Source organism: Durio zibethinus, chromosome 10 (genome assembly GCF_047325235.1).
Source record: "Durio zibethinus cultivar Kanyao isolate XHJ-2024 chromosome 10, ASM4732523v1, whole genome shotgun sequence".
NCBI lineage: Eukaryota > Viridiplantae > Streptophyta > Magnoliopsida > Malvales > Malvaceae > Durio > Durio zibethinus.
Window position 1 is genome coordinate 27,645,495 of NC_143171.1, and position 26,424 is coordinate 27,671,918.

At 32.6% G+C, this 26,424-nt stretch overlaps 6 protein-coding genes across 11 annotated transcripts; 5 read left to right on the forward strand and 1 right to left on the reverse strand.

The window, feature by feature from the left end:
* The first annotated feature begins 38 nt into the window (after positions 1 to 38).
* Positions 39 to 4,701, forward strand: LOC111293441 (uncharacterized). Of its 2 annotated transcripts, none has more exons than XM_089767089.1 (9): positions 39 to 330; positions 419 to 459; positions 544 to 707; positions 822 to 921; positions 997 to 1,172; positions 1,252 to 1,869; positions 2,927 to 3,026; positions 3,166 to 3,335; positions 3,545 to 3,879. In XM_089767089.1, the coding sequence occupies exons 1-9, from the start codon at positions 278 to 280 to the stop codon at positions 3,557 to 3,559; spliced, it is 1,437 nt and encodes a 478-aa protein (XP_089623215.1). In that variant the 5' UTR covers positions 39 to 277; the 3' UTR covers positions 3,560 to 3,879. The 2 variants fall into 2 exon arrangements, with proteins under 2 accessions (XP_089623215.1, XP_089623214.1); XM_089767088.1 differs by having other exon boundaries at positions 68 to 330; positions 3,737 to 4,701.
* A 661-nt stretch (positions 4,702 to 5,362) lies between these two features.
* Positions 5,363 to 8,686, forward strand: LOC111292349 (RNA-binding (RRM/RBD/RNP motifs) family protein). Of its 2 annotated transcripts, XM_022884677.2 has the most exons (6): positions 5,363 to 5,593; positions 6,532 to 6,572; positions 6,680 to 6,843; positions 6,967 to 7,066; positions 7,191 to 7,360; positions 7,854 to 8,686. In XM_022884677.2, exons 1-6 carry the CDS (start codon positions 5,478 to 5,480, stop codon positions 8,388 to 8,390), a joined length of 1,128 nt encoding a protein of 375 aa, XP_022740412.2. In that variant the 5' UTR covers positions 5,363 to 5,477; the 3' UTR covers positions 8,391 to 8,686. The 2 variants fall into 2 exon arrangements, with proteins under 2 accessions (XP_022740412.2, XP_022740413.1); XM_022884678.2 differs by lacking the exon at positions 6,532 to 6,572 and having other exon boundaries at positions 5,399 to 5,593.
* A 382-nt stretch (positions 8,687 to 9,068) lies between these two features.
* On the forward strand, positions 9,069 to 11,814 carry LOC111292566 (uncharacterized). Of its 2 annotated transcripts, none has more exons than XM_089767343.1 (3): positions 9,069 to 9,478; positions 9,596 to 9,721; positions 11,462 to 11,814. In XM_089767343.1, the coding sequence occupies exons 1-3, from the start codon at positions 9,434 to 9,436 to the stop codon at positions 11,630 to 11,632; spliced, it is 342 nt and encodes a 113-aa protein (XP_089623469.1). In that variant the 5' UTR covers positions 9,069 to 9,433; the 3' UTR covers positions 11,633 to 11,814. The 2 variants fall into 2 exon arrangements, with proteins under 2 accessions (XP_089623469.1, XP_022740741.2); XM_022885006.2 differs by having other exon boundaries at positions 9,120 to 9,478; positions 11,453 to 11,814.
* A 2,828-nt stretch (positions 11,815 to 14,642) lies between these two features.
* LOC111292957 (serine/threonine-protein kinase D6PK-like) lies at positions 14,643 to 18,523 on the forward strand. 2 transcript variants are annotated; one of them, XM_022885619.2, is made up of 3 exons: positions 14,643 to 15,099; positions 15,564 to 16,711; positions 17,463 to 18,523. In XM_022885619.2, the coding sequence occupies exons 2-3, from the start codon at positions 15,588 to 15,590 to the stop codon at positions 18,337 to 18,339; spliced, it is 2,001 nt and encodes a 666-aa protein (XP_022741354.2). In that variant the 5' UTR covers positions 14,643 to 15,099; positions 15,564 to 15,587; the 3' UTR covers positions 18,340 to 18,523. The 2 variants fall into 2 exon arrangements, with proteins under 2 accessions (XP_022741354.2, XP_022741355.2); XM_022885620.2 differs by having other exon boundaries at positions 14,666 to 15,099; positions 15,464 to 16,711.
* A 1,753-nt stretch (positions 18,524 to 20,276) lies between these two features.
* On the forward strand, positions 20,277 to 23,454 carry LOC111292423 (Sucrase/ferredoxin-like family protein). Its single transcript, XM_022884810.2, has 5 exons — positions 20,277 to 20,609; positions 20,697 to 20,770; positions 21,267 to 21,572; positions 21,660 to 21,743; positions 22,759 to 23,454. Exons 1-5 carry the CDS (start codon positions 20,376 to 20,378, stop codon positions 23,117 to 23,119), a joined length of 1,059 nt encoding a protein of 352 aa, XP_022740545.2. The 5' UTR covers positions 20,277 to 20,375; the 3' UTR covers positions 23,120 to 23,454.
* LOC111292424 (ARM repeat superfamily protein) lies at positions 23,231 to 25,364 on the reverse strand. Of its 2 annotated transcripts, none has more exons than XM_089767092.1 (2): positions 24,633 to 25,364; positions 23,231 to 24,555 (listed from the first exon to the last, which is right to left on the reverse strand). In XM_089767092.1, the coding sequence occupies exons 1-2, from the start codon at positions 24,845 to 24,847 to the stop codon at positions 23,754 to 23,756; spliced, it is 1,017 nt and encodes a 338-aa protein (XP_089623218.1). In that variant the 5' UTR covers positions 24,848 to 25,364; the 3' UTR covers positions 23,231 to 23,753. The 2 variants fall into 2 exon arrangements, with proteins under 2 accessions (XP_089623218.1, XP_022740546.2); XM_022884811.2 differs by having other exon boundaries at positions 23,231 to 24,552; positions 24,633 to 25,358.
* Positions 25,365 to 26,424: the final 1,060 nt, after the last annotated feature.

A 26,424-nucleotide genomic window follows, 5' to 3' on the forward strand; every position in this document is an offset into this window, starting at 1 on the left:
AATAAAAATTTAATTGAATAAAAATAAATATTTAAAAATTTATTTTCATTTAATTAACATTTTAAAACTTTAATTAATTCAAAATAAAATTTTAAATATTTAATTAATTGTAATAAAATATTATAAATTTAAATTATTATTATTATTTTTTTTGAGTTTTATACCCTTTAACCTTAATTTTTTTTCCCTCCGCCGGAAAAGCAAAGCGGAGAGTAGTATAGTATTTTCTTATTCCCTCTTCTTTGAAACTCTGCTAATTCACTTATGTTCAAAATCCATGAAGACGCGAAACGATAATTCCATTCCTACAGGAGCGAGACGAAGCCCCGGGCAAGTTCCTCTCTTTCTTGCCTTTGTTTGTTTTCTGAGAAAGAGCGGGAAACTGAAATATATACACTTTTTATTTTTATTATTGCAGCAAAATTTTCGTAGGAGGGTTATCAATAAAAACAACAAAAGGTCAGTATTTTGTATTTTTTAAAAAATTATTTCTTGAATAAATTTCTCAATCTCTTCCTTTTCTTTGTACGGTCATTTGTGCAGTACAATTTTTCAAGCATTTTCGTAAATATGGTGAAATCAAGGATTCTGTTATAATGTCAGACCCGACAACGGGGCTGCCACGTGGATTTGGTTTTGTTACTTATGAAAATCCCTCTGTAATTGACAAAGTTATTGAGGACACTCATGTAATTGATGGAAAACAAGTAAGCTTCAACTTTAATCTCAGTAATAAAGGTTAATTATTTTTATTAGTTGATAATTGAGTTATTGTCTTTGTTAATTGACCTTTTTCGTGTGATTTTTGGGGAGTTTTTTAGGTAGATATTGGGAGAACAATACCAAAGGGAGTTGTTGGGACTAAGGATTTTGAGACTAGAAGGATTTTTGTTACTGGAATTCCTTCAAGACTGTCTGAAGGTAATGTTGAAATTGGAAAAAAAGTTTGTTTTTGTTTGTGTTAAGTGGCACTAATTCGTTTGTCGCGTTGGGTAGATGCGTTTAAGGACTTGTTTAAACAATCTGGAGAGGTCATGGAACATTGGATTGTGCGAGATAATGATGGCACTGATTGTTTCCATGGTTTTGGATTTATTACTTTTGACATGGAACAAGCAGTTGATGATGTCTTGGCCAAGGGGAACAAGGTTGGACTGGCTGGAGGTTTGCAGGTGAATGGAATTCACATTTGTTGTTTTAGTTGAATAAATTCTTGTTGATTGTGTTTTGCTGATTTCTTTGAATGGATAGATTCTATTGCATAAGGTCTCTACTAGATGGAAACCTCCTCCTAGGGGATTCTTCAAGCTCAACTCTGATGGGTCTTCTGCTGCTAATTCCGGAGAGGCAGGAGCTGGTGGTGTTATAAAAAATGATCAGGGGCAATGGATTGTGGGGTACTCTAGAAAATTGGGCCAAGCAACCAGTACTTATGCGGAACTTTGGGGAGTTAGGGATGGATTGCAATTAGCAGTGAAACGAGAACGTTTCAATGTTATTATAGACATAGACTCGCAGGTTGTTTTGGATCTAATCTGTAAAGAAGTGGTTGATTCCCATACACTAGGCCCTATTATTAAGGAGTGCAGGTCATTACTTGAGCTGATTCCTAATCACAGGCTCTGCCAAATCAACAGAGAAAGCAATTCTTGTGCAGATCATCTGGCAAGAATGGGAGCAACTATGACGGAAGACTTTGTTGTTTTTGAGTTACCCCCAAATTGTATTAAGCTGTTATTATTTGCTGAATCCTTGGAACCAGAAGACAATGCGATGATACCTGGTTTAGAAACTAATGATTCTAAACCTTTGAACCATACAAACGATGACAAGTCTCTGCCTCAGACCAAATATGGAGCAACTCCTTGGGTAAATCTCTTTCAGCTTGATTGGTTTCTGTCTTTCTGATAAACTGAGGAGAAAGTGCAGGATAATTTTTAAATTTACTTTGCCCATTACTTGATGATTGAAAAAAAGATTAATGAATAAAAAATAGAAGCATCCCCAACTTGTGATTTCAGCTTTTAACAAAATTCTTGAGACTTTGTCTGGTTAACTAATAAAGTGATCATAAATTAAAAGAAAATGTGGGGAAAACAGGTTCTTTCTTAATTTCTTTTCTATCCATCTATGCCTTTCCAAGGAACTAATTAGTTTTAAGCATTTTGACCTATCTTAAATAGAAATCTATTTTAGAATTTAAGTTTATGTTTACAGTTGCTTAGTCATATTTGCATAATGGCTTATACTTTTGATTGAAGAATAATACATTACTTATTATGCTTCTTGAACAAGGAAGGTTCTAGTTTGACTATTTTAAAAGTATTTTATAATTTTTTTCAACATGTCAAATTTGCAGCAAAATTTTTATTGGAGGTTTAGCAAGAGGCACAACATCTGGTTAGTTCTTTAACTATAAAGATTTTTTAATATTGTTAATAATGATGGGCAATGCTTTTTTATCACCCAATTTGATCTCAATAATCATTTATGCAGCACAGTTTCTTGAGCATTTTTCTAAATATGGTGAAATTGTGGATTCTGTAATAATGAAGAAGAGAGAAACAGGGCAACGCCGTGGATTTGGTTTTGTGACTTATGCAGATCCTTCTGTGGTTGATAAAGTTATTGAGGAAACTCATATTATTAATGGAAAATAAGTAAGGTTCAAGTTTGGTTTCAATCTATGTTACTCCAAAGTTCATGCGAACAGGGATCCAACCCTTCAAATATAAGGAAAAACTTAGAAAAAATTTAACTTGCCCGTATTGGACATGTACCCATATTCAACACCCACTCTTGAGTCCAAGTAACATAGGACTCAATGTTGAGTTGATTATTCTTCTTTCCTAACCATAAATCATAAGTTACTTCGTTAGTTATTGACTTATTTTTTTGACATTTGGCATACTTTTGTGTCTTCTAGGTAGAGGTTAAGAGAACAATACTGAAGGGAGCTATAGGAACAAAAGATTTCAAGACTAAGAAGATTTTTGTGGGTCAAATTCCATCAAGAGTGTCTGAAGGTGATCTCTTTCTGTGTGCATTCCTTTTCTAGCAGGATATCAAATTGATGTTTGATGAAATTTTGTAAAAGTGATTTTGATTCTTTATTTTTTTTTTTTTTTGCTGAAAAGCACTGATATGTTTATTGCAATTGCCCAGATGACTTCAAGGACTTTTTTCCACAGTTTGGAGATGTCAAGGAATTCCAGGTCATGCAGGATCATACCACCAGTGGTTCTTACGGTTTTGGTTATATTACTTTTGACACTGAGCAAGCAGTTGATGACCTCCTGGCCAAGGGAAACAAGGTTGAGTTGGCTGGAGCTCAGGTGAACAGAGTGCTCATTAAGTTCATTGCATTTGTTATATTTCTTTGTCATTGTTATCAACAGTTTCCATCTCTCTTCTCATAATCCACACTTCCTTGACTTGTAATAGTGTAGAGACATGTATTAATTGAATAAATGCTTGTTGATGGAGAATTGACAGTTTCTTTCAATGTCCACTTTGTCTTGTACATAATGATGATGACCACCAGTCCATAAGGTTGTAATTGAAGTCTTGCAAAGCCAGCTTCTCATTGTAAAATTAACAGAATCAACTACGCTTGCTAGTCCAAGAGTAGGATTAATTGGAACATCTTAGAATGTGGATGCGCTTTTGATCAGTTAACAAAATCTAAAATGACTGGCAGATAATTTAGGCCCATATTCTTTTACTCTTCTTCTAGGTGGAGATTAAGAGGGTGCCAAAGAAACAGATTCCTCTGCCAACCCTATATGAGCTGCATTGTGATTCTGGGCATGCCTATGATGGGTTTGAAGATTCTTATGATGGATGTGTTAATGAAAGGTTTGACATGATTAGTTACAGATCAGGTGGCAGTGGCCCTTACTGTGGTGGAGCTGCTGGTCAAGCAGGATATGATGTGGCTGAATTTGGTGGCTATAGAGGACATTGCAGTGGTATTGAGATGTACAGGGAAGAACCCTTCCTCGAATACTCAGGTCATTGTGGAAGAGTTGAATTTGATCTCTATGAAGAATATGGTAGTGGAATGGAGCCTGATAGGGGAGAGCCCTCCTTTCAATACTCGGGTCATCATGGAGGACAAGAATTTGTTCGGTTCAAGTGCCATGGTGGTGCTATGGAGCCATATAGGGGAGAGCCATCCCTTGATTCTCAGATCATTGTGGAAGAGCTGAATTTGGTGGTGGTATGAAGCCATATAGGGGAGAGCCCTCGGAATTCTTGAGGCGTGTTGAAGGTGGTCAGATTGGAGGGTATAGTGGTGCCATGAAGTTAGACAGGGAAGAACCCTATCATGAATACTCCAGAGGAGGTTTCTATAGAGGCTATGGTTTGGAACATGGCTACGGAGGCCTTACTGATATTTATGGAGAATATGGGCCGGGTGGCATTGGTCGTGGTGGCTATAGAGGTGGTGATGAGGGTTCCTTCCCCGGGAATAGAGGTGGTGGCGATGGTGGTCTAACTAGAGGTCGCTGGTATCATCCTTACGCTAGGTAGGAAGGTTGTTGCTGGAATTATATATACATTAGAAATGTAGCAGAGGAAGGTTGTCTGAGTAAGTGTTTTAGACTTATTCCCTTTTTGTTTTATTTGTTGTATTGTTGAAGGCTTGAAGCGTTTTGGTTTGGCTTTGATTAATATTAATATTATTATTGTTTCTGCTTTGATTTGGGTAAATATTTCATTTTAGTGTCTGAAATTGAAAGATCTTGTTTAAAATTTTGGTTTTAGCTTTAACTTTATCAGTTGGATTAAATTCATTTTTTTTATCAATGAATTATAAAAATCTATTAATAAATAGATTTAAATGGTTTCCTTCAAATTTGCAATAGGAAAATTATAGTGATATTCATTAATAATAATAATAATAATAATAAAATCCAACAAATTATATTTTCTAAAAAATTATAAGACGGTTGGAAAAAGGAGGCAAATTATATGATATCAATTTACTTAATTTTTTTGAAATTACAAATAAAAATTATAATTATAATAAAATATTATATTCATAATTATTGAATAATAAGAAAAACTATTTAACAAATTAAAACATAAAAATTTATCCAATTTTAAATTTAAGTCTTCAAAGAATAAAGTTTCACATTTTTACAATTATTTTTATAACAGTAAAAAGCTTTTAGACTTTTTAATATATATATATATATATATTTTTAAAAAAAATTAATTTAAGCAATTTTATTCACGTAAAATCTAACAATTAATAAAATTTTTTTGATAAATTACTTATTACCTTTCTTTCTTTAGCAACAACAACTGTCGGTGATTTCCCTTTTAAAGTTTTCTTTTTTTTTTAAGGCCTTTCGTTTTATTTCAAAGGTTCAAAGTTGGAACTACAAAACGAACATTTTTAGGGCTAAAGTTTCTTCCTTTCCTTTTCTTCTTTCTCCTAAAGCTCTAAAAGATTTTCCATTTTGCCAATGGACCCCCGAGACGGTGGAGCAATTCTTGAAGGTGAAACCCACTATTTTAGATCATCTGACCATCTAGAAGATGACAAGTCTCATCCTCACACGGGAGATGGAGCCAGCCCTGGGTAAATTTCTTTTCTTTTTTCTGTTTGTTTCCTTAGAAAGTGCTGGAAAGTGAACGAAAGTCTTTAGATTTTCGATTACCCATTACTTAATGACATGTTAAAAATTAAATTAACTGAAAACTAGCAAGGGTTGTTTTTTTGTGTTTCCTTCTTTCTTTTCCTTTTTTCTGTTTGTTTCCTTAGAAAGTGCGGGAAAGTGAAGGAAAGTCTTTACATTTTCGATTATCCATTACTTAATGACACGTAAAAAATTAAATTAACTGAAAACTAGCAAGGGTTGTTTTTTATATTTCCTTTTTTCTTTTCTTTTTCTGTTTGTTTCCTTAGAAAGTGCGGGAAAGTAAAGGAAAGTCTTTAGATTTTCGATTACCCATTGCTTAATGACGTGTAAAAAATTAAATTAACTGAAACTAGAAACTAGAAAGGGTTGTTATATATATATATATATATATATATGTATATTACATTTACTCTGTTTCCTGAGAAAATGATAGAAAAGTAGAGGAAAAAGCTTGAGACTTTGCCTTGCCTATTAGTCATTGATTTGAAAAAAACGTAAATTAAGTGAAATACAAATACCCTTATTGTTCTTTTTTTTTAATAAAAACTTTCCTCTGTTTCCCGAGAAAGTGCGGTGAAAGTGAAGAAAATTCTTGAAACTTTTTGTATTTCCCTTCACTCGACGTAAAGTTATTGAAAAATAAAAGTATTTTTTTTTTCAATTTTTTTGTTCAAAGTTTGAGATTGTGTCTTTGGGAAAATAAAGAAAAAAAGGAAAGAAGAGAAATTAGGGTTCTTTTAATATTTTTTGCTTTAGAGGTACAGTTTTGTAGGATTATTTTGATATATTTAGGTATTTGTTCCTTTGAAAGGTCAACTTTTAGTATGAATACTTCTGAAGTGATTTATGATTATATTCGATATTTGGAAATTTGCAGCAAAATTTTTGTAGGAGGTTTAGCGAGAGAGACAAATTCTGGTTAGTTCTTTAGTTTGTTAGAGATTTTTCTTAATTTTGTTGAATATTAGCACAAAGTGCGTGGCCTGTAGTCAGTATCCATCTGGTTCTTTATTTATTTTATGCAGCACAATTTCTTGAGCATTTTGGTAAATATGGTGAAATTACGGATTCTGTGATAATGAAGGACCGGAAAACGGGGCAGCCTCGTGGGTTCGGGTTTGTGACTTATGCCGAGCCTTCTGTAGTTGATAAAGTCATTGAGGACACCCATAATATTAATGGGAAACAAGTAAGAATCAGCTCTAGTCTCGATGTTAAGTTGATTGTTCTGTTTCCTTACTGTAGTCCTGTGGGCGCTACTTTAGTTATTGACTTGAGGCAATGCTATGTGTCTTGATTTGTGGCCTACTAGGTAGAGATTAAGAGAACGATACCAAAAGGAGCAGCAGGAAGTAAGGATTTCAAGACTAGGAAGATTTTTGTTGGTGGAATTCCTTCAACTGTATCAGAAGGTGATACCAATCTTTTTCTTCCATTAATTTATAACAGTAAAGCTTGAATGCATTTGACCAAATTGGTCTTGATTCATCATTGATATTTGTTGTAAGTGTTAATATATTTGGTGCCAATGGGCAGATGAATTCAAGGATTTCTTTTCACAGCATGGAGAAGTCAAAGAATACCAAATCATGCGGGATCATGCCACCAATCGTTCTCGTGGTTTTGGATTTATCACTTTTGAAACGGAGCAAGCAGTTGATGATCTCTTGGCCAAAGGAAACAAGATTGACTTTGCTGGAGCTCAGGTATGTAGAATCCCCATTAAATTTATTAGAGCGATCTTTATTTTCTTCTTACGAAACTGTTGTCATAACCCTTCATTGACCGTAAATAGATGAGAGATACATGTTAATCAAATAATTTTTTGCATTTTGATAATATTAACAGACAAAGTCCTTGTCATAAAGGTACTTTTATGAAATACCAGCGGTACCTCTTTCTGAGCTGTTACCAAGTGACAACATTTCCATTAATTTGCACCATTTTGCTTGATGAGACTTTACTTTTAGGCCTGAAAAATTCTTCTTGATTTTTCTCTTTTGCTTTGGTTGTTTACTATTATCGTAATTCATGATGAAACATAGGAAGGAATGAAACCTCATGGAATCTTGTCTCTTAGTATTAGCCATAGTTCTTTTGTACTCGTAGCTTATGAGTACGGGGAATTTAGAATATTTATGGTTCTCTTTGATTTACAAATCCTAAAATGAGTCTCATGATGTTTCTATTTACTTGTAGGTGGAGATCAAAAGGGCAGAGCCAAAGAAACCGAACCCTCCCCCACCTCCATCCAAACGATATAATGACTCCAGGACTGCATATGGTGGTGGATCTGGAGATGCTTATGGTAGATACGGAGGTGGTGGATTTGGTAGTGGTGGTTACAGATCAAGTGGGGGTTATGGGGGTCGGTCTGGTGGTTATGGGGCATATGGGGGAGGTGAATTTGCTGGGTATGGAGGTTATGGTGGTGGTGGTATAGGGCCTTACAGGGGAGAGTCCTCCCTTGGATACTCAGGTCGTTATGGAGGAAATTTTAACAGAGGCTATGATGTAGGAGGTGGCTATGGAGGCCCTGGTGAGTTTTATGGCGGCTATGGTGCTGGCACTGCTGGTGGCTATGGTAGTAGCTATGACACTGGCCTTGGAGGTGGCTATGGAAGTGGCTATGGAGGTGGTGCTGGTGGTGTTGGTGGTGGCGGAAGTTCGTTCTATGGAAGTCGAGGGGGATATAGCGGTGCAGGCAGCGGTCGGTACCATCCTTATGGAAGATAGAAAGATTGTTGCTGGGAAAATCTCTTTTGAGGTTATGAATGTTGCCTCAGTTTGTACCTTGTAGCTCATTGTCATGTCCGTTTTCTTACTTTGGCTTTCTTTCTTGTTCGAGTCTTTTCATATTTGAGGTTGAAGGATTTGATCATCCACTTTACCCTTTAATTTATAGCTGGACTGTGAGAGCTAATTGGTCTGATTTTTGTACTTTTCCATTGACATTAACATGCAAATCTTGCAAGCTGTAAGATTGATTCTTGAATGAACACAGCAAGCAAAGAAAAAACCCTTTTTTTTTTCTTGGAGCTCTTATTTTCTTTCTGCTCAATGCCTTTTGCTCCTTTGACATGCCTAGATTTTCAGACAAAAGAACTATGCACGTAGATATGGAAATTTATGTTATTTCATATTATATTTTATATAAAAATTATATATTATAATTCATATGATATAAAAATATAAAATATATTTTTTAATTTTATTAAATTTATTTATAATTTTTATTAAAATTTTAAATTGTGTTATTTTTATATTTTTTATTAATATTATGTAATTATGATGTATTTTATATATTTTATTTGGAAATCAACAATTTAAAAAAAAATTATTAGCACAAAACATTTCCCATGTTGCTCAAATATTCATTTTGTTTGATTGATTTTTTTTTAATTTTTAATTTTTGTTATTCGTTTTTAGTTTATTTTTTACTTATTTTTTCATTTTTTATTGAATAAAAATAAAAATAACAAAACAGAAAGTTTCCACGACAAAACAAAAGTGGCTAATAGGACAAGCAAATTTTTTCATTTGAACACCACACAATTTCCCAAAATATCTCATCTGCCCTTCCCAACCGCCAACACCATTGCTTTAGCTTCGTGTCCTAAAGGAGCTTTGTCATTAAAAAAAAAAAAAAAAAGACAGCGGGAAACAAAAATTCTATGCAAAATAAATAAACAAGTCAAAATATTCAAAATTCTTTCTTCTTCTTTCTTTCAAGTTTCAATTTCAACCCAAAGAAAGAAAAGGGAAAACCCAGAGAGAAAATGGCAATGGTGGCAGCAGCATCCAATTTACGTGCATTCCAAAAGGTGAAAAATTTTCTTTCTTCTTTTTTTTTTTTTTACTTTAAAAAAAATAATTTTCCTTGTTTATTCTTGATTAAAAGAAAAAAAACTAATTCTGGGCTTTCTTTACTTTGCTGACAGACTCAGGGATTCCATGTAATTTGCAGAAGGAGAGAAAAAGGAAGAGAACATCACAATAATTACCCCTATAAAGTCATCGAAATTACACCCCCGCCCAAGTCCCTTGGTGTTCGTTGCTTCCCTTCTGTAAGTCCCCACTTGTAATTTGCAACTTACTGTCTTTTTTGTTCTCTGAAATTTTCTTTTTGGTCAGAAAATAAGTCATTTGGAACTCTGTCTCTATATATTTATGGAAAAAAAAATGTCAAGAATATGAAGTCTTTGCATTTAGGATGAGCTAATGATTCCAAACCTAAAGGTCTGATTACAAAATTTCCCAAAGTATGTTCCTTTCAAAAATATAATGTTGGGTTTAAAATAATTGGTAATTCGTGTATCTATGTTGTGTCTATTTCGTTATTAAACACGAATAAAACAAGAAAATTGTTGTCACAATTTGTGTAGATACCCCAAATACTAAAACCCGGATACCATTTTTGTTATAATTTTAAACCATGTTACTTTCGTATCTTTTTTGTATTGTTTTCATATTGTATCCTGTTGTGTTTAAAATTATGATGTTACAATAACTTTTTGTGATGGCATTCTTGATGTATATATTATTTTTCATATTTAAGAACATTTAAAGTAAGATAGAGAATAGAAGATATGTGATGGGAATGTTGTTTCAATTACTTGTTTTACTCAATTGCGAAGAAAGGTGTAAGACTTTACCTTTAAGGGATGGCAATTTGGACTTTAGAGTCTTAATTTTGTTGTTGAGAGCATGTAATGAAGTTAATTGGTTTTGAAGGTATAGAGTACCGATCTTTCCTAAGCATTTTAGAGATTCTAGTTTACGTAAGTGAAATTTTGATTAAGGGTTGGCCTTTATGCAATGGCAAGCGTATGAAAGCTGTTTCACAGATGTATAGTTTATGAAATCAGATTGAAGAAGTGGTTCTCCCATTTTCAGCTTTTGATTGTAGGTTATGGAAGTGAAATTTTGATTAATGGTTGCCAAGTTTATGCAATGGCAAGCATATGAAAGCTTTTTGACAGATGTATAGTTTACAGAATCAGATTGAAGGAGTGGTTATCAGATTTTTGGCTTTGGATGATCTCTCATTTGTTCTTTTCCTCATTTCCCCTAATTTGGCCGGATAATGATATTAGTCGCTTGATGATAGCAAGACATCAAAAACTGGTAATCAAGTTTAGACAAATGAAGTAAAGACAATGAAGAGTTTTCAACAGAAGAAAGAGTAGTCAAAACAAAAGGATGAGGTTCAAGTAGGGAAACTCTTCAAAGTGGAGATATGCTACTAGCTCAGCTCAGCTGGTTGCATTAGTTGGGGACACTTCTGATCTCCTGCTTCATCCTAAATGAGCCGCTCAAAACTACTGAATATAATTTGACACAGCAAAACATAGCTCGGATTAGGCAATCATCATGGTGAAGATTCTAGGAAACCAATCTTGTGCAGATCATGCAATGATTAGAAGGGTATGTGAATGCCATCAGTGCAATATGTTTTATATTATTGGATGGGCGTAGCCCATATATTGGTTGTAAATTTTCGGACTATCAACCTCTCTTGTACTGATGTACTACTTGTTTAATGAGTTGTAAATATGTAGGGTCCTTCATCATGTGTTATAGAAGCAGAAAGCTAAGAATATAATAAGCCCTTCTGTCTAATTCTAAGTACCAAACATGTAGAACTTTAATGATCTGTCATCTTGTCAATATTGCTACTCTGTTTAACAGGGATCAGTAGGTCCGATACAGTTGTGAAACTCGAAAAATAACATCATATTGCTGCTGGTGTATTTATGTTCTATTTCTGTCAGTTCTAATTGTTCCTTCTGCATCAGAATTTGCAGTGTGGAGAGAGTGTGACAATTGAAGGCCAAACATATACAATCTCAGCTGTAACACACCGATACCAGCTTCGCAAAGGAAAGTATGAACCTAGTGAGAAGCGGCTCGATGTTCTGTCGACAGGGAGATACATCTTAAACTTATATCTTGAAAGCTTGCTAGAACAGTCTTGATGCATAGTTTTGATACATTTTTTTACTCAGATATAATGCATTCATATCTACTTAACAGGAAAGAAGAAATAAGATTATCAGATTGTAGGAACGAGCTTAGTAATGCTTAACTAATGTAAATGAATCATGAAGTTGGATAATGCTTGATTATTATTGGTATGAAATTACTTTGATTGATTCAACTGATGGTATTTCTTTATTTTTATACTAATTTTTGCTTTCTTTTAATCTCATAATCCCTGAATCAGACCTTTCTAAATCTGCATATCTTTCCTTGCATTTTAAAGGACATTGCCATACCAACAGGTCCAACTGTAAGGATTTGACATCCATGATCCAATACTTCATATCCTGCTTTATATATATATATATATATATATATATAAAATTAAAATAAAAAAATCGTATTTGTCATGAATTTCAAGTATTCGAATTTAAATTTTAAATTTATTAAATATTATGTTTAAAAGTAGTTATATAAATTAATTATTTTTTAAATTTATGAATCAATTCAATTAAAATTTGAATTTAACCTATCGATGTTTTTAAAAAATAAAATGTTAAAAAATAAAAATTTCAATTCCATTCCATGTTTATCATAAACCTGACTACAGGAGATTACACTAGGCTATCCCCTTGTTGGAAGGAGCAATCATGGGGGGAAGGAGAGAATGATTTGGCACATTGCACACTGAAAATGATTGTTGTAACATGTTTACGTGATTGGGTGACAGGGGTCCCACAGAATTGGGCCCTTTCTAGATAACCACCAAATCAGTCTACGTGTCAACATCAGACAGACGGGGGCGGTTGGCAACATCAAATATCCCTTCAATCCACCTAGGGTTCGTCCGATATTAGAGGAATTCCCTCGTCACCGTCAGATCATCATAAAATTCTGCGATCAATCGAGGGGTTAGTTAATGGGACCCAATTCAAGGGGTACCCTTGACCGAAGATGGCATTAGGGGGGGATTTAGGAATTAGGACTACCCTAGGCCTAACATCTGCCCTACAAAATTCCCAAAAAGACCCCGTAAGGAGGGTCCCAAATATGTCGATGTCCCCACAAAGCACATTGTGGGACCCTCCTCCCTGACAGGGTGACCCCCATGCGTCATAAGGTTCTCCTATCAAAGAATAGATTAGACATTCATTTCACCACTTTTTTTAACAAGGGATAGGATTAAATGGGTAAAAGACTATTTTACCCATTAAGGGCTTTAATTACTGCTAAATTAAAGGGAAGGGTGGCCCTAAAAAAATAAATATTATTGGTAATGTCACCAGTAGGTGCATGGTAATATCATGACAGCCGTCCATGTGCCACCTGTTTATGTTCACGTGCCCGCATGTGAAGGATTTTTCTCGTTATTGTCAAAAAAAATAAAATATAAATTAAAAAATTTTAGTGTGATTTATCATATTTTTATATAAAATATAAAAATTATTATATTAAATTTGTGGGAATACATTAAAAACAACACATTTTTTAATTTTTATCAAATTTATATAAAAAACTATTTAATAACGAATAATGAATTTTTTTAATTTTACAAATAAAATTAAGATAAGAATACATATTTTTTAATTAATTTTTTAAAATATTTATTAAAAAACATGTGTCAATTAATTTTTTTTGTAAAATTAAAAAATTTTATTGTAAATATATTTGATAATTTTTTAATTTATATAATTTTTATTAAAATTTTAAATGGTGTTGATTTTTTTTTCTTTTTATAATTTTTAAGTTGGACCACTATATCAATGTGACGGATCTAAATGTGGGGTACTTAAACCCACCATGTGATTAATATTCATTTTTATTTTGTTACCATCCAAAACTTAATGACTATAAATTTGAAAAAGAAAAAAAAATATTATTGTTTAATTCTTACACCCTGCATCTAGTTGTTCTGTCCAATAATGAATGATTCAAAGCTGTCTAATAAAATATTTGTCATTAAAAAAATTGAATTAAACATATAAATTGATACATAAAATGTACTATGCATTGGAAATTATAAATAAAAAAAAAATTTAGAGAATCTTATTGTTGACTAATGCCTTTGTTTGAATAATTAAGATTGAATGAAATTGAATTATTGTGTAACTACTAAATCTTTCAATTTATAATTTCTTTGGCCAAAATTAATAAATCAAGTTTAAAAATAAGCATTTTAATAATTTTTTAAAATATTTTTGACATATGGTAATTTTATTTTTTTTTGGTATATTTGAAACATATTAAATCTCAATTTTCTTAAAGATAATAACCTCTTTTTTTTATCAATTTTTAATATATTTAATCTTTTGATCCAAGTTTAAGTTTATAAGATATAGGTTTCATATAATTATATATTAATTAATTTGTTGGTTGTTAGTTTGAATTATTTATTGGTTTTGTCTTTTTATGTATTTTAAAAGCTATTTTATTATAATTGTAATTTTTATTAATATGTGTAATTAAAAAAAACAAAATTTTTAATCCATTATCAATATATTTAGTTGATAATATTTTAAAATTTAGTAAATTGATTGGAATGATAGATAATACTATAGTAGCTCAAATATAATTTTCATGCCACTTATTGTTTATAAAGTCATATGCATTATTGCTAGTGAAAACAAGTAGACTAGAATTGAACATCAATGGAGTTTCCTTATGGGAATAAATTAAAATTTTAAAGGATATAATTGAGTAATTGGTTTCAAAGTAAAAATTAAAAAAAAAAAAAAAAAACTTCATTTAAAGGCTTTATATGCATTGAAAATAGTACTTGAATAGTAAATAGTAGATTTGATATGGTTTAAAATTTTAATGATAATTATATATAAATTTAAAAAATATTTTTTATATTATTATATTGATATGAATTATAATATATAATTTTTATATAAAATAAAATTTATATATATAAATTTTAATATTTTATATTATATAAATACAGGAATAATAAATATAATAAATAGTAAAAGTTGGTATTGGAAGTGAGATTATTAAAAGGTGGGGTGGCCCAAATTTACAAAAACAAGAACAAGAAAGTGAGGAACCAACGCCAATCAAAGAGAATTTTCTTTTTTTTTTATCCTTAGAATTGAGAGGAAACAATCCAAAGATAAAGACGGCTTTAAGCTTTGTTTGCTATGCTTGTCAAGCTAGCTTTGGTTTTTCCTCTTAATCTTTCTTTCATAAGACGACGGAAAATAGCAGAACATAAACTTTTGCATTCATAATTACAAAAAAACAAAGCTATTATCATTGTTTTCTTTCTTTTTCTCGTTTGGATCGGATCCGGAATAGCTTCTTAGGAGAAGAGAAACACAAACAAGGCAAACCCACCAAACAAGATAAAGGAAAGCTGTTGCACTTTTCTCTTCAAAGAACAGCATTTTTCCTTTCCTTGGTTTTTCTTCAATGAAAGATTTCACCTTGCCGTGCATTGTTTTCTCTGTTCTATGATCAGGTAACTTGTTTTTGGCTAAAGTTTTTTCTTTGACGGATTCTTTTTCTTTTGCTTCTTTGATCAAGTTTGGGTCTTTATTTTTAAGCTTGTTTTTCTTGTTCATGCATTTTCATAGTAACCAAACTTTGCATTTTAACTCTCAAAAAGAAAGAAAAAGGTTTGCATTTTTAACTTAAAAGTTAATGTTTGGTGTCTTGTCTTAAGGGTCAGCTATTGATATCTCCGCAATCTTTGGTGTTTTCTTTAGCTGTAAAATTACTTGGTGATTATATTTTGCTTGAGTTTAACGACTCCAGCTTTAAAATTTCCTTTCTTGATTTCAACAGCTTATTTGTATTTTGTAATAGTTGTTTTTGTGTTTTAGGACATTTAAGTTGGAAGATTCTATGATTAATGGCTTTATCATAGAGTTGTCACACAGAGGGAAAGATTTTACTTTGCTAAATTGGACTTTGGTTTGGCAGTGGTAGCTGTGGTTGAATTGTTCAATGGAATCACTCGTTATTTCTTCATCAAAGAGTCAAAGTCCCGGTTCTGCTATAGGCAACAATAATTCTCCTTCAACATGTGGGACGCCTAGGCCTTCTCGGCCTCCATCTCCCAAACAATCCAGAAAAGAAGGCCCTTCTTCTACATCCCATGCAGCTACTCTTAATCATGGCGTGAGGATTGTTGGACATCCAAATGGTTCTGTAGGCTATCAAAAGCATTCATACAAAGCAGCCTATGACAACATGCAGCAGGAAGAATCGCCTAATATGGCGAAACACTATTACGATTCGAGTAATGGGAAATCTGAGTTGGTGGGAAAGAACGAGGTTATTATTTCTAGCCAGAAAAATATTTTGACAGTGGAAAGCAAATCTTCCATCAAACATCCCACTGATGATCATAAGAGTTCTAATTCAAGTGGTTCGTTAGAATCTGAAAAAATTGTACCAGGTCCATGTAAAGGAGGTGTTGTGGAGTTGGACAACCATTTTGTATCTCAATCAGAGCCAAGCTTTTGTCCAAGTCCTTCAAATAGTATGTGTACTGGCACGCTTTACGCAGAAGTCAAACAAAGTTTTACCAATACAGAAGTTGGTGAATGTGCAAGCAGTGTTGGCAAGTCTGGTGGAAGTGGTGAAGTGAGTAGGAAGACGAGCATCCATAGAGGGAGCACTGGCAGTGATGTTAGTGATGAAAGCAGCTCTAGTTATCTAAGCAGTGCCATCTACAAGCCTCACAAAGCAAATGATATAAGATGGGAAGCGGTTCGAGTTGTCAAATCTCGAAAGGGAGACTTGGACTTTAAGCACTTTAGGGTGCTGAGGAGACTGGGATGTGGGGATATAGGCAGTGTTTATCTATCTGAATTGACTGGCACTAAAACTTATTTTGCCATGAAGGTTATGGATAAAGCACTTTTGGCTAGTCGTAAGAAGCTTCTCAGAGCCCAGACAGAGAGAGAGATTCTCCAATCTCTGGATCATCCCTTCCTACCCACCTTGTATACACATTTTGAGACAGAGAAGCTTTCTTGCCTGGTGATGGAGTTCTGCCCTGGGGGAGATTTGCACTCTCTCAGGCAAAGACAACATGGAAAGTACTTTTCAGAGCAAGCTGCCAGGTTAGCTACTCAGCTATTGCTCTTCTTCCCCATTTTCATGACTCCTTATACTCAAGCCTACATTATTGCAATTTTAATTTAACTGCTGGATGGATTTAAGATTTTCTATGAAAACCCGTGGTCCATTTCCTGTTAACTCCCTCTACGGCTCGATTGTCCCATCAGATGTACAATTCAACGCTGCTAGGAAACTCGTATTACAATTTAGTTGGTACTGTGGCTCTTTATAAAGAACCATAACAAAAATAAGAAACTTCCTTTGCTTACTGAAAATTGGAATAACTTGTATCTAGTTGCTTATATCCAAGTCCAGGACATTATAATCTCTGGTTGGGCACCATGAAATCCTGAGATGTCATAATGTATCTAAACACACCTTTTGGCAGTTGTTCAAGTTTTTAGGCTGCATGACATTTACATTGATAATTGAACCTTTACATCCCTCCTTTTCTTTCTAAATTTTAAATATACTTGACTTTTGTCAATGACGTTTTCTCCGGGTCTGTTTGTGGATCCCCAATCGTTGTCTTGTTCATTCAGGTTTCTCCAGCATATCAGATGTTTAAGGAAGTATTCATATTCTTATCCTTCTGCTCTAGTTTTCACAGTTTGCAGTTTTGAATAGGTTGTGTTCTCCAGCATCTCAGATGATAATGTGGTCTGATATGGACAGATTGCAGTAAAAAGATTAATGCTAAGTAATTACTACTACTTATTGTCATCAGCATTGATCTTTTATGTTGCTCCGCAGATTTTACGTGGCTGAAGTTCTCCTTGCTTTGGAGTATCTTCACATGCTTGGGATCATTTACAGAGACCTTAAGCCGGAGAATGTTTTGGTGAGAGAAGATGGACACATAATGCTTTCAGATTTTGACCTCTCTCTTAGATGTGCCGTCTCTCCCACTCTGGTCAAATCTTCAAACTCAACCCTGGAATCAAAAAATTCAGCATACTGTGCTCAACCTGCATGCATTGAGCCAACTTGTGTAATGCAGCCAGCTTGTCTCCAACCTGCATGTTTTGGACCACGTTTTTTTTCAAGCAAGCCCAAGAAAGAAAACAAGAGCAAAGTAAAGAATGAAACAAATCATCAAGTGAGTCCTCTTCCTGAGCTTATTGCAGAACCTACTAATGCTCGATCAATGTCCTTCGTGGGCACTCACGAGTACTTGGCACCTGAGATCATTAAAGGTGAAGGCCACGGAAGTGCTGTAGATTGGTGGACATTTGGGATCTTTCTATATGAACTTCTGTTTGGTAAAACCCCATTCAAGGGGGCAGGGAACCGGGCAACTCTCTTTAATGTGGTTGGCCAACCATTGAGATTTCCAGAGTATCCAAATGTGAGCTTCGCTGCTAAGGACTTGATCAGAGGTTTACTTGTAAAGGAACCACACCATCGGCTCGCATATAGGCGTGGTGCTACTGAAGTTAAACAGCATCCATTCTTCCAGAGTGTCAATTGGGCACTCATTCGTTGTGCAAATCCACCAGAAGTGCCAAAGCCAGCCATGATGGACTTTTCTTCCAGAACCGAAACGGCAAAAGTACCACCTACCAATGACAAGGTTCCGGGTGTAGATGTGAAGCCTTCATGTAACTATTTAGAGATCGATTTCTTTTGATTCTTGTGATTATTTGTTTCCACCACCTCAGTCGAATTGTGCTCCAATGGTCTGATCTTTTGCTCATGCAAGGAGCTATAAGTTGTTAGTTCCTTTGGTAGCACAAGTTGTAACTTATCTTTGAACCCCAAGCACCATAAACAGCATCGCGAAATGCAAATGAATAGGAGCGAGTTATGAAGTTGCTGCTCTCTCTTTTCTGAGGGGAAGTATTAGATGAAGTTTTCTAGATAAAGATTGTAAATTTTTTTAATAGAAACAATAAAATTAAAATTAAAATCGATAAATTAAAAAATTACGTAAAAAAATGTATAAAATTTAAAATAATTTTAATAAATTTGAATATATATTTTTATAAATATTTTTAATAAAAATATTAATATAATTTTTACTATTAAATAAGTATTATTTAAATTTAATTATAAATAATTTTTTAATAACTTTTTTACATATTATTGAGAAATTTTTTTTTTATTTCCTCTCAGAGAATTACCGTATATATAAAAATAATAATAAAATTATAAATTTAATTATAAAAATAAAATTGAATTATATTTTTAGGAAAAAATTTTTAAAAAAATAAATAGAAATTGTTTGAAATCGTCAGAGCATGCGTCATCAGATGTATTACCTATTTAATTCTTCCATATAACAAATGACTCTGACCGATAATTAACATCTCGTGACCAAGTGACTGTCAGTCATAAAAGAACAATTCAAGGTCCAACCATAACATTCCACGTTAGCAAACATACGCTTTACGCAAATTCATCACGTGAAGAAAATAATCGATTTTTCTCTCTTTCAGCTCGCTTCCGGGAAAAGTGTACTGTCACAATAAGGATCAAAACTACAACTTCCACAACCGACGCCCTTCACCAACACGCGCCAGGTCAACTAAGAGCTACGTGAGGCCTTATTATTGGGGACCCACCTAGCTGGCGTACACGAAAAATCTTCATTGCTTGCTCCCACGTGATCGGAGAGGATCCAACCATTATTTTGTGAAAATATTTTTTTCTTTATAGCTATAAACTAACTATTTATTTGATTGATATTGAACTTGTTTAAATCAAATTGATTATTTAGTCCACTTCATGAAATAATTTTTATAATCCAAAATTAAAATTTTAATTATTTTTATCATTTAAATTTAATATGTTATTAGTATATAAATTTTATATACTATCAATAAATTAAATAATATTATTTTATTAATTAATAAATATTAAGTTTTAAAATAAATATATAAAAAATTAATATTTTTAAAAAAATTTATTTATTAATAAAATAATATCATCTGATTTTATTTCATTAATGAGATAATATTATTTAATTTATAAATAATATATAAAATTTATTACATATATTAAATATAAACTCTTAAATATATCTAATAATAAATATAACACCAAAAATACATTTTATTTTTATAAGAAATAAAAGTCCCAATCTTGAGACAATGAAAAAAATTATAGATATTAAAATTTAAATTTTTTATATAATAAATATCATTTTTAAAGGTAATTATATATAAATTAAGTTTTAAAAATAATTGTAAACAAATTAAGTTAAATCTAGAATTTATATTTGATTATTAATAATACATTAAATTAAAAAATTACAATATTTATATATTTGTAATAAAATTTTAAAAAAGTTAATTAAATATAAATACAAAAATGTGAAGTTGTTAATAAAAGTCTTACGATTGGACCTAAAATTCGTCGTAAGAAAGGAAATTTTCAAGTTTATTTTTTTGACTATTCTATGAATGTGAATTTGCTACGTTCTATAAATTCCACTATTAATTAACCAAAAAAAAAAACAGTTCTACGAAACTTCCATAGCCATTACACCAGCAAATCCTCGCCTAGCCTGCGCGTATGCTCCACGCTCCATTGCCTTTTTCATTCAAACTTCCCCTCATGCGCATTGCGCACCTCCCCGGCTCTCTCTTCTCCTCCTTTACTGGAATTCGGTTTCACGCTGCTCCAAAATCTTTGCCAGCTTTTGTTTCTTTTTCTTCTTCTTCGATGGCGGATTCTAACAACTTCTTAGCCGTTTCCGCCGAAGATGTGGCGAAGTTCGGGTTCACGCGCGAGGAGATGTACTCCAGTAACCTTGCTGGCACTGTTAATCCCTACGATCGCCACCTGTTTCTTCGCCATAAATCCTATACCGATTGGGCTTCCCGCGTCGAAGAGGATCTCCTCCCTAAGCATCTTTCTTCCGCTCTCAAGTCTCGCAAAAACGACATCCCTAGCAAGGTTCGTTCTTGTCGTTCCGATCAATTGCCTATTACTTTTGAGGTTTCAATTTTCAATTAATCATGGTTTTTTTTTCAATTTTTGTAGACACTGTTGACGGTTATTGAAGGAGAGCAATCTGACGGAGATGTGTTGATTTTCCCTGAAATGATCAAATACAAGTAAGTTTTCTTTCTTTCTTTTTTTTTTTTTGAAATTTTTTGAATTAATTTCTTTTCTAAATCTTGTTGACTTTCTTTACAAATCGGATGCGGCACAAATGAAAAAAAAAATTGGGTTAAAAATTTACTTTTTACAATTTATCCGATTATGAATCTGATTTTTTTCTACGTCTGATTAAGTTTTTTTTTTTTTTTTTTTTATATATAATTACTTTTTTAAAAATAAAGAAATTAACCCTTCTCGAATTATGATTAAACGGGCACGTGTCAAAAAATTGAAGCCAATTGTGGAGTTAAATGTAATTATCCTCCTGTAAATGTAGGCCAACCTATCATGATGATTAGCAAGTGTTTTGTTTATTTTATTGTTTTATTATTTTTATTTGTTGAGTTGAAATTGGATTTTTGTTTTGTTTGAAAAATAACGGGAGAATGCTATTAAGATTGTGAGATAAGGGATTTTTATGCTGAGGGTCTTTTATTGTTCTGATGGAAGGGGTTTGACGGACTCTGATGTGGATGGCTTTGTCGAGGATGTGCTTGTGAATGGCAAGCCTTGGACTTCAGGAGTGCAGGAGACATTCACCGGTTCATATGTCTTCGTGTGTGCTCATGGTAATCGTGACAAGAGATGTGGTGTTTGTGGACCAATTCTAATTGAAAAGCTGAACGAGGAGATTGCGTTGCGAGGACTGAAGGATCAGGTGTTTGTAAGTGCTTGCTCTCACATTGGAGGGCACAAGTATGCTGGGAACTTGATTATCTTCAGCCCAGATTCTGAGGGAAAGATTATGGGCCATTGGTAATGTCTGCATCATATTTCTTTATGCTTCTCTGCATTGAATGCATTTTGATGTTATTGTTTTTTTTCTTCCTCAAACGGTTGCAGGTATGGCTATGTTACTCCGGATGATGTGCCTGAATTGCTGGATCAGCACATTGCAAAGGGAGAAATAATAGAACGCCTTTGGAGGTTTGTGTATTTTCTTTATTCCGAACTTAAGATGGTTAGTGTAGTATTCCTGTTTGAGTATATTCATCTATTGGAGATGTACTTGCTACCTCAATCTTTTGTGGTAGATGGGGTTTGACCATAACATTGTCAGTACATACTTAATATGCATACTTTTTCTAGATTATTCATTGAAGGGAAAGATTTAGATGAAATTTTTTACAAAAAGTTCGTGAAATTTTTTATTAAAAAAAATTAAATAAAAAAGCGATAAATTAAAAAAATTTCATTATATATATCAAATGTGTAAATTTTGAAAAAAATTTGAAAAAATTTATATATATATATATATATATTTAGATAGATATTTTTAATAAAAGTATTAACAGAATTTTTACTGTTAAATAAATATCGATTAAATTTGAAATATAATCAATATTTTTAATAATTTTTTTACATATTATTGATTTTGACATTGAATTCTCCTAATCTATTGCTTTCGATTTTTTATCAAAGTTTTTATTAAATTATTTTTAAGAAGGAACTTCATAAATTTCTCCTAAAAAATTTCATATAAGTTTTATCCTTCATTGAAAGCGTTTACAATGTATTCTTAGTGCTGCTGCATGTCTTTCCTAGTATTGATTGTCTTAAATGCTGACAAGGCGGCAAACTGTGGTTTATGCATGCAACTAATTGGCCCTTAGCCTTATTTTGCACTAATACAGCTTCAGAACTCTTCTGAAGGCAGTGATTTACTTCATTTCCCTATAATGCTCTTATGAAATGTTTCTTTTCTACTTTCTGTTACTTATTTTAGGCTGCGTTTTTTGCTAGAATTTTAGTGATATCATTCATGCCACCACTAGTTAAGTGTACAGTGTGTTTTGCATGTTGGAAGCCACATCTGTATCGTGCGATGAATTGCATATGCCATATATATGAAGCTTTCAGTTATTCCTTTTTATGTAAATTTTTTCTTTTGTAGTTGGGTTCATATGTAAAATGAAAAAGCATGTAACGGATTCATCTGCAGGGGTCAAATGGGGGCTTCTAATGAAGGAGGTGATAAAAAAGGTGAACAGAAGCTTCCAAATGGGGAAGAAGTGAAGAAGAATGAGAAGCATGAAGAATCTACTGCTCAGAAGACCAAGGAAAACGTGGGTGGTTGTTGTCAGGGTGTTAATGGGTTTACCTGTTGCATGAATGCTAGCCCTGAAGTAAGTGAAAGTAAAAAAATTGAAGAAACAACAGAATCACGCGGAAAGACTGGGCCAGGCAGATTGACATGCTGGTTCCAATCATGGGAGCAACTTGATGTTCTTACAGCAGCAGCTGTGGTTGGAGCTGTGGCAACCATTGCTGTGGCTTATAGCTATTATAGAAGATCGGGTTGAATTAAAAGCCCCGTATTCCAATATTTTACTGTTTGCTTGTGGGTTGTAAGCCCCTGTTTTTTGGTCGCAGAGGCAATAGTTGATGATAAAATAATCCTCCAAACTACAAACTTCTGGTGGAGATTGATACAAATAGTCACTTTTTACGATATGGGAATGAAAATGCTCGAATTAATATGTTGTTTTACTAGATGTAAGACTTGTTAAATGCTTCAGCCTGATACCGAAATCATTATCGGTAAAATGTTTCCTCAAATTGGTGTTGTCATGTTTGTAATGTTACAATTCGTATTTTCATGTTAAATGAGAAACATAATTTTTGTTAAAATTTTAAATGGTATTGTCTCGGATCTATTTTGTATCATATCACTGTTTAAAACTGCCTAGTCTACCTTTGGATCACAGGCTTGTATTCAGTTTTTGGTGCTAATTGCGAGTGGAGATGCAAATTCATAACCTGTGGTTTGAAATTGCCTTGGGAATCACTAATGTTAAATATTCAGGCAATTAAAAGAAAAACTCCTGAGATTAGCAAACAGCACCCAATACCAATATAATTTACAGAGATTTCAATTGCCCTGCGTAAGCCTATAATCTAAAGCTCAAGTGTATCATCCTAAAGAAGAAAAAAAAATTATATACTGAGCTTGGTTATCATCTCTTCTACCAGCCTCAGTGTTGTTCCTGTAACTTTCTCTGCATCTGCATCAATCGCCTGCATAACCTGTTCCATAAGCTCATGTTTTGATTGTTTACTTGTCGAAGCATAATTCGAGCAATCCCTCAGAAGAAGCAACAGCTCTCGAGCCATACTCTTAGCTCTCCAGGTTCCGTCTACACTGAGTTGAAGTAGGCCAGGCATTATACCTTCCATCAATATCAGGCCTCTGTATTTATCTCTACAGCTTTGGCATATGTGAAGGAGGATTCCCACAGCGTGCTCTTTGCTTTGTGGAGAACCCTCTTCCACTGCCTCTACTAAAATCCTGATTGCACCACCAATGCTGACTGTTTCTTGAATTGAATTCTCTGATGAAGAAACAATGTTTTCTAGTAGAGCCATTGCCTTCTCTGTCAGCTCTGATGATTTTTCTGAACAATGGGTAAGTTGAAGCAAGCTATATATGACACCAGAAGAAGCAATTGATGGAATTATCTGAGGGCAAGTTGAGAGATTCTGGAGTGTAGCTATTGCATCTATCCTTGCTTGCATGCTAAAGATACTGCTATTGTTGACATCAGAATTTATCAGGTTCAGGATTTCTACAAGGAGTTGTATGGTTCCTGAAGAAGCAATTACCAACTTGTTTGCAGTGCAAGAAGACAGGATCAACATTGCTGCCATTGTCAGTTCAATCAGTTGCTCATTTTGGCATTGAAGAAGGTCTAACAACACTGGTATAACCCCAGCTTTTACAATCCTGATTTTGTTTCTGCTAAAAAACACTACAGAATTAGTTATAGAGAAATTCTTTGGATTCTGCATATGGGAGAAGAAAAGCAAGAGACAAACCTTTCACTGCCAAATGCAAGACCAAGCAGGGCTAAAAGAGAAGCTTCAATGGCTTCATAATCTTGTGATTGAAGCATTGAAACCAATGGTGAAATAATCCCTCTTTCAGCCAATCTATGCCTTTGCTTGCTGCTTAGTTTACTGAGTTCAGTTGCAGCTTGAATCTGCACTTCTCTATTGCCACTGAAAAGATTTTCCACCACCAAATCCTCCATGGATAATAAGAAAAGAAAAAGTTATTAACTCTCCTACTCAATGCCTAATCTCCAAGTTCTCTACAACAAGTATCACATTTAGGCAACTGAAGAAATACAAATAGATTTGATATTGGTTGCTTGAACAAGTGATGTTAGGCTTTTGCGGGTATCCATTGTTTCATCTTGAAGCAACCTTGCTATTCCTTTGGTCAGCTTTTCTTTTTTTTTTTTTCCTTTTTCTTGAAACCCTGATTTGGAAAAATAATACAAAATATCCAAATACAAGAAACGATTCCTAAGCATGAGTCTTTATCTTTCCTTTTATAGAAGCAAACATCGTCACTTTTTTTTTTTTAATTTATAGAAAAGAATACAAATTTTGCTCTTTTAAAAAATATTATCCATTAATCATCGAATCAAATAATCGGTGTATTACAATAAATTTTTTCTTTTTTCTTTTATGGTAGGCTAAATATATTGTATTAAGAAAGAAATTCGAATTTTATTTTTTAAAAAAATACATTAATCATCGAATTAAATACTTAAATTCAAATATAATACCGTAAATTTTTTTTTTTATGATAAGTTAAATATATTGTATCGAAAAAGAAGTTCAAATTTTTCTTTTTTAAAAAAATTTTAATTAATTATTAAATTAAATGCTCGAATGCAACATCATAAATTTTTTCTTCTTTTATGGTAGGCCAAATATATTTTGTAGGAAACTAGGGATTGCTTAAAGAATAAAAAGTAAAGGTAATTATGTTTGAGATTTCTTGTGGTTTTATTTTATGATCAATATTTAATGGTTGGTTAGGGGTATTATTTTAGGAATCATCTAAAGATTCTATAATTCACGTTTTAATTAATATGCTTTTATGTATTATGAAAATATAGCATGTGCTGTTGCATGCAAATTGGCTAAGATATTAAATTGAGATTTACTTTTTCTATTTTTTTTAATTATTTCTTTTCTTTATTTGAATTTATTTTGGCCAATCAAATGAGAAGTTCCTTGAACAAACAACCCAATTGGTTTTATGATTGACTGAGGTTTGGTACCTAAGTTATTGTCTTCTGCATCTTTGTCTGAATAAATTTGTTATTATATTATATGTTAAAAATTTTTATTTTTTTATTTTTAAATTTTAATATTAAAATTACTTTTTTTATAAAATTAAAATGTCATAATTTTTAATGTCAAAAAGTTAAAAAAATCATAAAAAATATTAAAATATAAAAAATAAAAATTTTAGATGTTTAAAAAAGAAAAAATATATATGAATAAAGAAAATGGGACAAAAAGAATATTATAATTATAAGTTTTCTCTTTTATCTTTTTTTCAAAATTTAATCAAAATTTCAAGATTTAATTTAATTAATTTATAATTTTTTTTTATAAAAATCACATCTATTAAATATGAAATTTAAATAATAACATTTACGATTTTTACGTATTTTTATGTTACAATCTTTTTTATAAAAAAAATTTAATTTAACATTTAAAACTTAATTTTTTATATTAAATCTACGAGGGACTAGACCAATTTGACCTAGATAAATTTGATAGTATCATAAATTTCAATAAAAAATTT

Excerpts from the sequence above, each read along its gene's own strand:
- LOC111293441 (XM_089767088.1), top strand. The coding sequence starts at position 278 with ATGAAGACGCGAAACGATAATTCCATTCCTACAGGAGCGAGACGAAGC. Across the intron at positions 331-418 it reads GGAGCGAGACGAAGCCCCGG|CAAAATTTTCGTAGGAGGGT; the intron begins GCAAGTTCCTCT and ends TTATTATTGCAG. Across the intron at positions 3,027-3,165 it reads TCCATCAAGAGTGTCTGAAG|ATGACTTCAAGGACTTTTTT; the intron begins GTGATCTCTTTC and ends GCAATTGCCCAG.
- LOC111292957 (XM_022885619.2), top strand. The coding sequence starts at position 15,588 with ATGGAATCACTCGTTATTTCTTCATCAAAGAGTCAAAGTCCCGGTTCT. Across the intron at positions 16,712-17,462 it reads TTTTCAGAGCAAGCTGCCAG|ATTTTACGTGGCTGAAGTTC; the intron begins GTTAGCTACTCA and ends GTTGCTCCGCAG.
- LOC111292424 (XM_089767092.1), bottom strand. The coding sequence starts at position 24,847 with ATGGAGGATTTGGTGGTGGAAAATCTTTTCAGTGGCAATAGAGAAGTG. Across the intron at positions 24,556-24,632 it reads CTTGCATTTGGCAGTGAAAG|CAGAAACAAAATCAGGATTG; the intron begins GTTTGTCTCTTG and ends AGTGTTTTTTAG.
- LOC111292423 (XM_022884810.2), top strand. The coding sequence starts at position 20,376 with ATGGCGGATTCTAACAACTTCTTAGCCGTTTCCGCCGAAGATGTGGCG. Across the intron at positions 21,573-21,659 it reads GGAAAGATTATGGGCCATTG|GTATGGCTATGTTACTCCGG; the intron begins GTAATGTCTGCA and ends AAACGGTTGCAG. Across the intron at positions 21,744-22,758 it reads ATAATAGAACGCCTTTGGAG|GGGTCAAATGGGGGCTTCTA; the intron begins GTTTGTGTATTT and ends ATTCATCTGCAG.
- LOC111292566 (XM_022885006.2), top strand. The coding sequence starts at position 9,434 with ATGGCAATGGTGGCAGCAGCATCCAATTTACGTGCATTCCAAAAG. Across the intron at positions 9,479-9,595 it reads ATTTACGTGCATTCCAAAAG|ACTCAGGGATTCCATGTAAT; the intron begins GTGAAAAATTTT and ends CTTTGCTGACAG. Across the intron at positions 9,722-11,452 it reads GTGTTCGTTGCTTCCCTTCT|AATTTGCAGTGTGGAGAGAG; the intron begins GTAAGTCCCCAC and ends CTTCTGCATCAG.
- LOC111292349 (XM_022884677.2), top strand. The coding sequence starts at position 5,478 with ATGGACCCCCGAGACGGTGGAGCAATTCTTGAAGGTGAAACCCACTAT. Across the intron at positions 5,594-6,531 it reads GGAGATGGAGCCAGCCCTGG|CAAAATTTTTGTAGGAGGTT; the intron begins GTAAATTTCTTT and ends GGAAATTTGCAG. Across the intron at positions 6,844-6,966 it reads ATAATATTAATGGGAAACAA|GTAGAGATTAAGAGAACGAT; the intron begins GTAAGAATCAGC and ends GTGGCCTACTAG.